Genomic DNA, 14,121 nt, shown 5'->3' on the forward strand with positions numbered 1-14,121 from the left:
AATGTTTTATGTTCGTCTTGAAAATGGTAAGGTATTAAAGTAAAGAAAGTAGATGGTTGAATCAATGAATTTGATCAAAAACGATTATATGGGTAAATGCACACTGTCACACAACAATAGAAGTTTACTCGAATTTTTTTGTTACTTTGTTTGTTTATTACATTTTCACTGTTTAACCTCCTAAATGCTTGAAATGTGTTCCACCAACGTTACAACATTCCTCAGACCTGTTCAGTACAACGTGACAGAGTACCACATAAATTCTGGTCTACATTAGTCTCTACAAATACAGCCAAGATGAACTCTTAATTTGTCCATTGTCTGAGTTTCCTTTCAAAACCTTGTTCTTTACTTTTTTTATTTTGTTGACAGCCTTCGGCTTGATCTCGAGCCACGTCAACTCGATGGATGAGCATTATGTAGGAATATTGATCTTTATGCAAGCGTAGATTGGTCCACAATGATCTTCTCCACCGTTATGTTGATAGTACACCCCAAAAAAAGTTCATTGGTGTTAAGTGGGGTGAACCTGGTGGACATTCAGTGTGTCAGTATCTACCTGTAAAATTTTTTTAGAATGTAATTGATTAAACTTTATCCCTACTTTTGGGCCACCCTGTATGTTACAAAGTTACATAACATTCTACAATATAATAAATAAGCTTTCTTAGCGTAAAATTAGACCGGCAGACTACCTGTAAATTTGTTTGCTATGTCTGTCTTATTTTATTATTATTTATTGTTCTAGCGCCATTTATTCCATGGCGCTTTACATGTGAGGAGCGGTATACATAAAAACAAGTACAATAATCTTAAACAATACAAGTCATAACTGGTACAGGAGGAGAGAGGACCCTGCCCGCGAGGGCTCACAATCTTCAAGGGATGGGTGATAATACAGTAGGCGAGAGTAGAGCTGGTCGTGCAGCGGTTTGGTCGATCGGTGGTTACTGCAGGTTATAGGCTTGTCGGAAGAGGTGGGTCTTCAGGCTCTTTTTGAAGGTTTCGATGGTAGGTGAGAGTCTGATATGTTATTTGCTGGTAATAATTCGTATCCACGTTACTGACAAACACTTATTGAAGACTTGATATTTTCTAGCACCAACTGTTCTTGTTGATGTGAAGCCAGAAGCAAAGGTCATGCAAGAAGAGATTTTTGGGCCCTTACTTCCTATAATAAATGTGAATAATGTGGATGAAGCTATTCAGTTCATCAACGAGAGAGAGAAGCCACTTGCACTTTATGCATTTGCAAACGACAAAAAGGTACTTGTTTAACTGCAGAAATTACAGTATCCTGGACAGTCACATTCACACTAAAAGAGTAAAATCCTTTTCAACTGAAAAAGTCTGGTCCTGTTCCCGAGGGTCCTCGACACTGTTTATATGATAACTGCCATCGTAAGATACTTATTTGTTTTCACGTGCTATACTTTTTTTTTTTTTTTTCTAGATCTACAGTACTTTGTCTTGCATTAGTCATATGTTGTGAGCTTTTTATAACCTATTGATTGAACTGATGCCATTATAGGCTATGGATAAAAGATGACAATTTTAGGCTGGGGTCACACTGCATTTAGGCAGTCCGTTTAACGGACTGCGTTACACCGCGGTATAACGCAGTCCGTTAACGCTGCCATAAACCCCCATTATGTGGCTCATCACGACGAATGCCATAAAGCGGCGCACGTTCTCAATGTGCCGTCAAACACCGACGAAGCCTCGGATGCGGGCTGCAGCGTCTGAGGCTCCATCAGCGCTAGCGGTATAACATAACGCATATCGCGTTATGCTATAGTGTTAGTGCAGCCCGTCAACGCTATGCGTTGGAACGGGCTGTGTTAACGCTATGTAAACCGCTGCTGAAGGAGGCAGGAATGGGGTGATGCTGCAGGCTGGCATGAGGGGGTGTTCCGATGTGCGTCGCTGCGGGATTTCGCGCTGCTGCGCGAGGCTGGCGCTGCTGCGGGTATCCGGCGGTGCTATGGGGGTGTCTGGTGGTGCTGCTGCAGGTGTCTTCGGTGCTACGAGGGTGTCTCCGGTGCTGCCGGGGCTCTGCCAACATTTTGTGAAAGGCCAGAGCCCAGGCAGTTCCATGGTTTCCTGTGTAGTGGACTCCAGGAAAATGGCCGCCCCTGTCGGCAGAGTCCCAGCGCTGGACACCCCCGTAGCACCGCCAGGCACATGCAGCACCGCTGGACATCCCTTCATCCCAGCCTGTGGCCTGCAGCAACGGTACCGGTAAGGCTGGTTTCACATTTGCGCTTTTGTGCGCAGCGCATCGTGCGCACCCGTGCGCATGCGCACTGCGCACCTATGTTTAACATGCCGTGCGCATGGTCTTGCGCACACTTGCGTTTTCGTGCGCATGCGTTTTTTTGTCTTTCGCGCCAGGCGCGCCAGACGCAACATGTTGCATTTTTTGGTGCGCCCTGTCTCGGCAAAAAAACGCTTGCGCACGGAATGCGCAAAAACAACACATTGAAGTCTATGGGAACGCATGCGTGCGCATGGTCTTGCGCACGGTTGCGTTTTTTTGCGCATGCGTTTTTGAGTTAAAAAAGTCTAGAATGTTCTCTAGACAATGGAAAAAATGACACACCTAAAAACGCATGTGCAAAAAAAACGCAAACGCATGCAAAAACGCATGTAAAACGCAAGCAACGCTGCGTTTTTTGACGCATCAGCGTGCGCATGACGTAAAAAACCGCGCGTTTGTTTTGCGTTTTTCTTTACGCTTTTTATGCGCCCGATGCGCTGCGCAAAAAAACGCTAATGTGAAACTAGCCTAAGGTGTATATATATGCATTATAAGACCCACCCCCATTTTCCCCACAAATTTGGGGGGAAAAGGTGAGCCTTATCTGAAAAATATGGTATATTGCAAAATGTCTTATTTTCATGTGCACTATTGAGTTCTGAAAAAAATACATTTAAAATGGTTACAATTTAACTCCTTCACAACATATGACGTCACATGTTGTGTCTCTGATTTTAATGTGGGCTTTGACGCTGAGCTCGCATCTGTCCCCGCACATGGCAGCTGATTTAATTGCGTCAGTCTGGATTGTTGTCAGCATCCTGTCACATGTTTGCGGGGCGCCATTGGGTTGTCATGACAGCTGAGGCTCTGCAGAAGACCCTCGTGCCTGTCATAACAATACTCTTGTGAACACTGGCTCGTGGTCTGCGTTCATAGATTGTTCTTTCTGCTATACATAACAGGGCTAAAACACTGCACTGTGTATAGCACAAGCAATCTGACGATCGCAACTTCGAATCTCCTTAGGGGACTATTAAATACAGTAAAAAGAGAAAAAGTTTAAAAAAGCACAAGTTCAAATCACCCCCCTTTTTGCCCTATTGAAAATCAAATACGGTAATTAAAATAAAAAATACACATATTTGGTATCACTACTTTCAGAAATGTCCGATCTATCAAAATAAAAAATTAATCAGATTGTTTTCCTTTTAACGCTGTTTACCAATCAAAATGCCAGAATTATGTTTTTGGGCTGCCACAACATTACAATAAGAGGTGATCAAAACATTGTATCTTCCCCAAAATGGTATCAATAAAAAATGCACAAAAGATAAGCCATCACACAGCCCAAGGTCCCAACAAATTGAAACGCTAGATATCTCGGAAAATGGGGACAAACACAAAAACTTTTTCATACAAATTTTGGATTTTTTTCCCCACCAATTAAATACAACTAAACCTATACATGTGTGGAATTTGTGTACTTGTACTGACCTGGGGAATCATAATGGCAGGTCCATTTTGCCATATAGTGAACATTTTGAAAAATAAAAAAAAAACCCATAATTGTGGAATTGCACTTTTTCCCTTCACCCATGACAGCACCACATGAGAGAGGGATCTGCCCCGCCAGTACAGGAACCTACTGAAACATAAGGGGCGGCACCTCTCCCCCGCTTCAGTTGGGTTCCTGTCCTGGAAAGGAATCCCTCTGACAGCGGCGGTGCCTGTCAGGATGAAAAGACCCAGGGCCGTCCCGGCGTGTAAAAATGCAGGGCTGGCTTACCTGCGACGCTGGCCGTCGGCAGCTGGTAGCGCAGTCCCTGGGGTTTTCCTCATACGGGCCCCGGGTTCGTGCGGGCACGCTCCGATGTCCTCCCTTCGGAGGTTCCTCCATGTGCCGCCCTCCCCCTGCGCGCGTGCCCGTTCCTTCCCCTGCATGCAGGGGAAGCCGGGAGCAGAGACCGGCGTCTGACGTGGGGCGGCTGACGTCATCAAGACGCGACGGTCATGGCGCCGGGCGCGATGCCGGCCAGGAGAAGCGGCTGGCGGTCGCGGCGGGGGGGAGGGGTAATGGGGGCTCACTCACCGCATAAAAGAAGGAGCAGAAGCGGCTGCAGGGGCGACAATGGCGTCTCAGTAGGATCGCTCACCGTCCCTATTGTCTCTGCCCCCATCGCAAGCTTCTGGTCGCAAGAGCCGCTCGAGCGGCAAAAGCAGCAGCCGTCCGAGTCACCGATCGAGGGATTCCTCGAGATCAAAAGAGCGCAGAGCGCACGCTCCTTCGCAGCCCCAGAGCCCGATACCCGTCTTTCCTGGGTGGTGAGTGATCTCCGTGAAAGTTAGACAATAATAGACCTTCCTATGTCTTCTTTTTTCTTTAGGGAGGCAAAAAAGCTATATCCAAAAAGAAAAATAGAGAATGTGCCATATGCCACAGCCCTTTAGCAAAAGACTACCAAAAGGACTTATGTGTCAGCTGTATCCAGCGGACTATGGCTAAAGAGGTGCCGAGCCTGGCAACAAACCTCATATCGATAATAAAATCTGAGGTACAGGGCTCACTTAAAAAATTATTAAAAAAGAAGAGTAAGAGTAGGAGAGCCTCCCCGAGTTCCTCGTCAGGCTCCTCCTCTTCGGAGTATCAAGTTGAGCACGGATCATCTTCGTCCTCAGACAGTGATACGGGGGGGCAGACCTTGCTTTCCCGTAGAAGATACGGACGCGCTCCTTAAAGCCATCAGGTCCACTATGGGCCTGCAAGAGGAGAAGGTAGAGAGATCGCTGGAGGATGTAATGTTTGGCGGCCTGCAAGAAAGGAAGAAGCGTACCTTTCCGGTCAATGACAAGGTTCAGGCCCTAATCGAAAAAGAATGGAAGAAACCGGAGAAGTCAGGTAGCCTTCCCTCCTCTTCAAAGCGAAGATACCCCTTTGAGGCTAAAGACACGGACGTCTGGGACAAGGTCCCAAAGATTGACGGAGCAGTGTCTAGGTCTTCCAAGAAGTCGGCCCTGCCCCTGGAGGATTCAGGGGTTTTGAGAGATCCCTTGGATAAAAAAGCGGACTCATACCTAAGGCACACTTGGGAGGCAGCGGCAGGGGGTCTGAAACCGGCAATAGCCGGCACCTGCACAGCCCGGTCATTAATGGTCTGGTTGCAACAACTTGAAGAAAAATTAGTCTCCAAGGTACCAAGAGAGAAAATATTAGGAGAAATGTACTTGCTACACGGAGCTGCCGCCTTCTTGGCTGACACCTCCGCCGACTCGATGAGGTTGACGGCAAGAGCAGCGGGGCTATCGAACGCCGCAAGACGAGCGTTATGGCTCAAAGGCTGCCCTGGGGACATTCAATCTAAGGCGAAATTATGCTCGTTACCATGTGATGGGCAGTTCCTGTTTGGGAAAAACCTGGATGACATTTTGGAGAAGGCCGGTGATAAAAAGAAGGGCTTCCCCAGATTCATGGGTGATCAAAGGAGACCGCCCTTTCGGAGGGGAAAGTTCAATCGGGGCCGTCCCCCGGGAGAGCGGAAAAGGTGGGACGACAAGAGGAAAAAAGAACCAGGATTCATGTTTGGGGGAACTACCTCAACCGCCAAAAAATCCCCGCAATGACGCCAGCCCTCCGGTGGGGGGAAGATTGAAGCTCTTTTCTCAAGAATGGGAGAAAATATCGGCCAACAATTGGATTCTGAGCATTATAAAGAATGGCCTAAAAATCCCTTTCTTCCAGCATCCAAGAGCTTCATTTGTGGTGACCCCCGTCAGAAAGGAACCAGGGGAGCAATCAGCCATAGAAACAGAAATTTTAGGACTGTTGGAGAAACAAGTTCTAATAGAGGTCCCAAAAGATCAAGAGAGAAAGGGGTTCTATTCTCCCCTCTTCCTAATAAGAAAACCAGATCTCTCCTTCAGAACGATAATAAATCTCAGACGCCTCAATCAATGGATCATGAACCAAACATTCAAAATGGAATCGGTGTCTTCGGCCATAAAGCTGTTACACCACAACTGCTTCATGGCTGTAATAGATTTGAAGGATGCCTATTACAACATCCCGATGCACCCAGAATACCAGAAATACCTGAGGGTAGCCCTATACATCCAGGGCGACCTCAGACACTTTCAATTTACAGCTCTTCCATTTGGCATCTCCATAGCGCCAAGAATTTTTACGAAAGTAATAGCGGAAATGACGGCTTTCCTTCGAATCCACAATGTGATTATGGTGCCTTACTTGGACGATTTTCTGGTCATTGGCAATTCAGAACATCACTGCGCACATCAAGTAGAGAAAATAACAGAAACCCTGCAAAGACTGGGTTGGATGGTGAACTTAAAGAAATCAAAACTTCAACCCCTAAGGAAACAAACATTTCTAGGTTTCGTCTTGGACTCCGACCGTCAAGTTTGTCTCTTGCCAGAGAAAAAACTAGAGAAGGTGAGAGAAATGACCCTTACAGCAATACAACAACCGCGCATGACCCTAAGAAGGGCAATGTCCCTGTTGGGCACGCTAACAGCTTGTATCCCTGCGGTCAACTGGGCACAGTTTCATACCCGACAACTACAGACGGAAATCTTGTCAGCCCAGAAACGATTGAAAGGGCGTTTAGAAGGGAAGCTGGAACTTTCCGAAAAGGGGAAAAACTCTCTCACTTGGTGGCTAGACAGCACAAATTTAGCAGGGGGAACTTTGTGGCACAGGCCCGTGTCCGATGTAATATTGACGGACGCAAGCTCCTTGGGATGGGGGGCACACCTGAGAGAACAAATAGCCCAAGGGTCCTGGGGTCACCTAGAGCAGAAGGCTTCCTCCAACTTAAAAGAGTTAAGAGCGGTAAACAGAGCCTTGGGGGCATTCATTCCCAGGCTACAGGGTCAAAATGTCCAAATTATGTCAGACAACAGAGTGGCAGTGGCGTATGTCAACCGCCAGGGAGGGACAAGGTCAAACTCCCTAATGGACGAAGCCAAAAGAATCTTTCTTAAAGCAGAACAACATCTAACCTCCCTGACGGCCCTACACATCAAAGGGACAGAAAATATTCAAGCCGACTTTCTAAGCTGCAACAAGTTAAAACAGGGAGAGTGGGCCTTAAATCGTGTAATATTCCAGAAGATAGTACAGTTATGGGGGCAGCCAGTGATCGACCTCTTTGCCACCAAAAACACCCGGCAGGTGAGAAGGTTCTGCTCATTATACCCAGGGGAAAACCCGTGGGCAGTAGACGCTCTGCAAATCCCGTGGCTGTTCAAACTGAGCTATGCCTTTCCCCCAGTAGCGTTAATCCCGGCAGTGATAAAAAAGATAAGAGACGAGCAAGCCAGAGTAATCCTCATAGCCCCGTTCTGGCCAAAAAGACCGTGGTTTTCACTACTGCAAATGATGTCTCTCTCGGACCCGTGGGTACTGCCAGAAATTCCAGATTTATTAGCTCAGGGGCCGATATTCCACAAACAAGTCAAGGGGTTCCATCTGACGGCGTGGAATTTGAGAGGGCACTTTTGAGGGATAAAGGTTTTTCCCCGGGGTTGGTGACTACTCTAATGAAAAGTAGAAAACCAATAACAACCAACATATATGGCAGGACGTGGAAGAAATTTCTACAATTCCTGGGAAAACCGTTAAGTCAAGAACCCCCAATCGAGTCCATCTTGGAGTTCTTGCAGACAGGTCTACAGCTAGGCCTGGCGGTTAATACCCTCAAGGTACAGGTTTCAGCGCTGGGTGCATTATACAATTGCAATATAGCGGCAAACAAATGGGTAGTCAGGTTCATAAAATCTTGCCACAGATCTAGGCCAGTCTCCTTACCAAAAATAGCTCCATGGGATCTAAATCTGGTGCTGGAAGCCCTTACGAAGGAGCCGTTTGAACCCATACAGCAGATTTCAACTAAAAACCTCACCCTAAAAACCATCATTTTAGTAGCTCTAACGTCGGCACGTAGAGTTAGTGACTTGCAGGCCCTCTCAGTCAACCCACCATATACCCAGATATACCAGGATAGGGTGGTTATGAGAACAGACCCGGCTTACTTGCCGAAAGTAGTAACTAACTTTCACCGAAACCAAGAAATTGTCCTCCCTTCCTTCTGTGAGAATCCGAAAAACCCAGGGGAGGAGAAATTTCATAGCCTAGACGTTAAAAGAACCCTAGTAGAGTATATGTCTATAACCAGCCAGTGGAGGAGGTCCCAGTCCCTATTCGTAGCCTTCCAGGGGGCTAGGAAAGGTTATGGAGTGTCAAAGGGGACTATTGCCCGATGGATTAGGGAGGCCATTAGTGTAGCCTTTTCAGCTAGTGGCGTCCCGGTTCCTGACGGCATCAAGGCTCATTCCACCAGAGCCGTGGCGACCTCCTGGGCTGAGAAAGCAGAGGTATCAATAGAGCAAATTTGTAAGGCCGCTACCTGGGCCTCACCCTCAACTTTCTTTAGACACTATAGACTAAATCTATCCTCCTCTGCTGACTTGACCTTTGGTAGAAGGGTGCTGCAAGCGGTGGTCCCTCCCTAAGGTGTCGAAGTCTCCAGAATATCTCATGTGGTGCTGTCATGGGTGAAGGGAAAACCACCATGGTTACTTACCGGTAGCCGGTTTTTCCGGAACCCATGACAGCACCCGTATATTTCCCCCCATTTTTCCACTGTTTGGGTGTGCACGATAGTCTGGTGTATTTGTGTGATGTGGTGTTGGATAAATATGTAACTAACCGGGAAGTCCTCTCAAATGCTCTGTAATCCAACTGAAGCGGGGAAGAGGTGCCGCCCCTTATGTTTCAGTAGGTTCCTGTCCTGGCGGGGCGGATCCCTCATGTGGTGCTGTCATGGGTTCCGGAAAAAACGGCTACCGGTAAGTAACCATGGTGGGGTTTTTTTTGCAATTTTAGCGCACTTTGAATTTTTTCCTTGCTTTTTTTTATACACTATATGGTAAAAACAATGGTGTTGTTCCAAAGTACAAGTCATCCCACAAAAAACAAGCCCTCAGACGACCATATTGATGGAAATCTAAAAACGTTATGGCTCAGGGAAGAAGAGGAGGGTAAACAGAAAATGGCGTTAAGGGGATAATATGTGCGTTGAGAGCTTTTTCTGACATGCACATTGAACAGAGGCAAGATAATAAACCTTAACAGGGTCTTACATTTACAAAACGGACTTCACTGCTCATTTAGTGTGCCGGAACGGAACTTTGTGTCGTTTCCGGTTTACTGACAACCCCAGACTAGACTATGGGCAGTGTAACAATTACTATGTCACTATAATCATGGCTGAGGTAGGTATTATTTTTGTAGATTTTGTTTTATTGATACAATAATAGCCTCTCATTTACCTTTATGTTTCAGTTAATAAAAAAGATGATTTCTCAGACATCAAGTGGAGGAGTTACTGGAAATGATGTTATAATGCATTTCACAGTCAAAGAATTACCTTTTGGAGGTGTTGGTAAGTATATGTTAAAAATACAGGTGAAAAATCATAACCTATAGCATATTGACACACTGCTTAACATTGAAATTGCAACATGAAGAAGAAAACGTTGTGGCTGTATGAAAATCACAAAACCTAGACATACTAATGGTATGTAAATGATGAACAATGGAAACGCAATTTTCAAAATATTTCGCCTTGATCAGAGTTGAGTATAAGCACCTGCGCGGCATAAACGTGCAAACATGGCATGTAGCGTCTCTAGACACGATTTGTCAGCAATTGCAAAGGGAGCTGCTTTAGATGATTTGTGTGCCCAAGTGCATTCAGTGTGGCAGAAGATTCCTCCGACAACCATTAACCCCTTGCCATACATGTAAGGTGCATGTGTAGAACAGGTGTATGGAGTGGGCTCAGGAGCTGATGATGTGTAGCAGGTGATGCCTCGAATATTTAGCCACTGTCTGCCTCTTAACAGCATTGGGTGGAGCAAAGTTCCATCTGCTACTGTTAACAAGTTAAATGTTGTCAAGCTCTTGACTGGCATTTAGAGCTCGTACCCCAGGGGGCACTCAGTTCTGAGGGCCTGCTTGGTGATGTGCTTGCAGCATGCCGGAAGAGTCTCTATGGCAGCTGGAGGTCTACTACTACTGTGCTCCTATGAAGACCAGCCTGACTGGCTAACATAGGAAACTGTGACTTTAACTATACAGTCATGGCAAAAGTTTAGAGAATGACACAAATATTAATTTTTACAAAGTCTACTGCTTCATTTTTTCTAATGGCAATTTGCATATACTCCAGAATGTTATAAAGAGTGATCAGCTTAACAGCAATTACTTGCAAAGTCAATGTTTGCCTAGAAAATTAACTTTATCCCCCAAAACACATTTCAACATCATTGCAGCCCTGCCTTAAAAGGACCAGCTAACATCGTTTCAGTGATTGCTCCATTAACACAGATGTGGGTGTTGATGAGGACAGGGCTGGAGATCAATCTGTCATGATTAAGTAAGAATGACACCACTGGACACTTTAAAAGGAGGCTGGTGCTTGGCTTCATTGTTTCTCTTCTGTTAACCATGGTTATCTCTAAAGAAACACGTGCAGTCATCATTGCACTGCACAAAAATGGCCTAACAGGGAAGAGTATCGCAGCTAGAAAGATTGCACCTCAGTCAACAATCTATCGCATCATCAAGAACTTCAAGGAGAGAGGTTCCCTTGTTGCCAAAAAGGCTCCAGGGCGCCCAAGAAAGACCAGCAAGCGCCAGGACCGTCTCTTAAAAGTGTTTCAGCTGCGGGATCGGGCTACCAGCAGTGCAGAGCTTGCTCAGGAATGGCATCAGGCAGGTGTGAGTGCATCTGCACGCACTGTGAGGCGGAGACTCTTGGAGCAAGGCCTGGTCTCAAGGAGGGCAGCAAAGAAGCCACTTCTCTCCAGAAAAAACATCATGGACAGACTGATATTCTGCAAGAGGTGCAGGGAGTGGACTGCTGAGGACTGGGGTAAAGTCATTTTCTCTGATGAATCCCCTTTTCGATTGTTTGGGACGTCTGGAAAACGGCTTATTCGGAGAAGACCAGGTGAGCGCTACCACCAGTCTTGTCTCATGCCAACTGTCAAGCATCCTGAAACCATTCATGTGTGGGGTTGCTTCTCAGCCAAGGGAATGGGCTCTCTCTGTCTTGCCTAAAAACACAGCCATGAATAAAGAATGGTACCAGAATGTCCTCCGAGAGCAACTTCTCCCAACCGTCCAAGAGCAGTTTGGCGATCAACAATGCCTTTTTCAACATGATGGAGCACCTTGCCATAAAGCAAAGGTGATAACTAAATGGCTCAGGGAACAAAACATAGAGCTTTTGGGACCATGGCCTGGAAACTCCCTAGATCTTAATCCCATTGAGAACTTGTGGTCAATCATCAAGAGACGGGTGGACAAACAAAAACCTTCAAATTCAGACAAAATAAAAGCATTGATTTTGCAAGAATGGACTGCTATCAGTCAGGATTTGATCCAGAAGTTGATTGAGAGCATGCCAGGGAGAATTGCTGAGGTCCTGAAGAAGAAGGGTCAACACTGTAAATATTGACTTGCTGCATTAACTCATTCTAACTGTCAATATAACCTTTTGTTACTCATAATATGATTGCAATTATATTTCTGTATGTGATAAAAAAATCTGACAAACACATAAAAACCAGAGGCCAGCAGATCATGTGAAAATATAATATTTGTGTCATTCTCTAAACTTTTGGCCATGACTGTATAATGCAATACTATGTTATTGAAGTAAATATTCTAAGTGATCGTATGTAGACGGTTCAACTGTCCTAAAAGGGTTAGCAAATAATGTAATAAATTAAGAAAAAAAAAAGCATAAAATTTTAAATTCCCCCCTCCCCATTTTTCCAATAAAAATTTATTTTTTTCAAAAAATAGCAAACTTGGTGTCATTGTGTTCATAAAAGTTTGCTGTGTCAAAATATAAAATTAATCCACTTGTTAAACACTGTAAAGGGGAAAAAAAGACCAAAACATCAAAAAATGCAATAAGAGAAAAACATGAGTAGAAATTGTCACATCAATGTTCTTTTTGCAGACAGTTACAGTGCCTACAAGTAGTATTCAACCCCCTGCAGATTTAGCAGGTTTACACATTCGGAATTAACTTGGCATTGTGACATTTGGACTGTAGATCAGCCTGGAAGTGTGAAATGCACTGCAGCAAAAAAGAATGTTATTTCTTTGTTTAATTTTTTTTTAAATTGTGAAAAGTTTATTCAGAGGGTCATTTATTATTCAACCCCTCAAACCACCAGAATTCTGTTTGGTTCCCCTAAAGTATTAAGAAGTATTTCAGGCACAAAGAACAATGAGCTTCACATGTTTGGATTAATTATCTCTTTTTCCAGCCTTTTCTGACTATTTAAGACCCTCCCCAAACTTGTGAACAGCACTCATACATGGTCAACATGGGAAAGACAAAGGAGCATTCCAAGGCCATCAGAGACAAGATCGTGGAGGGTCACAAGGCTGGCAAGGGGTACAAAACCCTTTCCAAGGAGTTGGGCCTACCTGTCTCCACTGTTGGGAGCATCATCCGGAAGTGGAAGGCTTATGGAACTACTGTTAGCCTTCCACGGCCTGGACAGCCTTTGAAAGTTTCCTCCCGTGCCGAGGCCAGGCTTGTCCGAAGAGTCAAGGCTAACCCAAGGACAACAAGGAAGGAGCTCCGGGAAGATCTCATGGCTGTGGGGACATTGGTTTCAGTCAATACCATAAGTAACGTACTCCACCGCAATGGTCTCCGTTCCAGACGAGCCCGTAAGGTACCTTTACTTTCAAAGCGTCATGTCAAGGCTCGTCTACAGTTTGCTCATGATCACTTGGAGGACTCTGAGACAGACTGGTTCAAGGTTCTCTGGTCTGATGAGACCAAGATCGAGATCTTTGGTGCCAACCACACACGTGACGTTTGGATGGATGGCACTGCATACGACCCCAAGAATACCATCCCTACAGTCAAGCATGATGGTGGCAGCATCATGCTGTGGGGCTGTTTCTCAGCCAAGGGGCCTGGCCATCTGGTCCGCATCCATGGGAAGATGGATAGCACGGTCTACCTGGAGATTTTGGCCAAGAACCTCCGCTCCTCTATCAAGGATCTTAAGATGGGTCGTCATTTCATCTTTCAACAAGACAACGACCCAAAGCACACAGCCAAGAAAACCAAGGCCTGGTTCAAGAGGCAAAAAATCAAGGTGTTGGAGTGGCCTAGTCAGTCTCCTGACCTTAACCCAATTGAAAACTTGTGGAAGGAGCTCAAGATTAAAGTTCACATGAGACACCCAAAGAACCTAGATAACTTGGAGAAGATCTGCATGGAGGAGTGGGCCAAGATAACTCCAGAGACCTGTGCCGGCCTGATCAGGTCTTATAAAAGACGATTATTAGCTGTAATTGCAAACAAGGGTTATTCCACAAAATATTAAACTTAGGGGTTGAATAATAATTGACCCACACTTGTATGTTTAAGATTTATTAAAATTTAACTGAGCAACATAACTTTTTGGTTTGTAAGATTTATGCATCTGTTAATAAATCCTGCTCTTGTGTGAAGTTTGAAGGCTCTAACTTATTTGCATCTTATCAAACCTGCTAAATCTGCAGGGGGTTGAATACTACTTGTAGGCACTGTATTTCTCCCAACTACTTGAGAAGCATGAATTATTGGTCTTTTGTTCGTTGTTTCTTTAAATAGGGAGAGTGTAAGGGTATGTGCACACGTTGCGGATTGTGCTGCGGATTTTTCTGCTCGGATTTTGCTAAATCCGCAGGTAAAATGACCTGCGTTTTACCTGCGGATTTAGTGCAGATTTACTGCGGATTTTCTGCAGATTTTGTGCGG

At 45.3% G+C, this 14,121-nt stretch overlaps 1 protein-coding gene across 2 annotated transcripts in view; it reads left to right on the forward strand.

The window, feature by feature from the left end:
• The window catches only part of ALDH3A2 (aldehyde dehydrogenase 3 family member A2), a 96,344-nt gene that overhangs the window by 49,006 nt on the left and 33,217 nt on the right, over nt 1–14,121 (forward strand). For both annotated transcript variants that reach the window (XM_073573496.1, XM_073573506.1), the window contains exons 8-9: nt 1,100–1,266; nt 9,621–9,720. In XM_073573496.1, the coding sequence (XP_073429597.1) occupies nt 1,100–1,266; nt 9,621–9,720 (267 nt within the window). The remainder of the gene's footprint in view (nt 1–1,099; nt 1,267–9,620; nt 9,721–14,121) is intronic.

This window comes from Dendrobates tinctorius, unplaced genomic scaffold (assembly GCF_039654945.1).
Source record: "Dendrobates tinctorius isolate UK_male_01 unplaced genomic scaffold, ASM3965494v1 ptg000007l, whole genome shotgun sequence".
NCBI classification, from domain to species: Eukaryota; Metazoa; Chordata; class Amphibia; order Anura; family Dendrobatidae; genus Dendrobates; species Dendrobates tinctorius.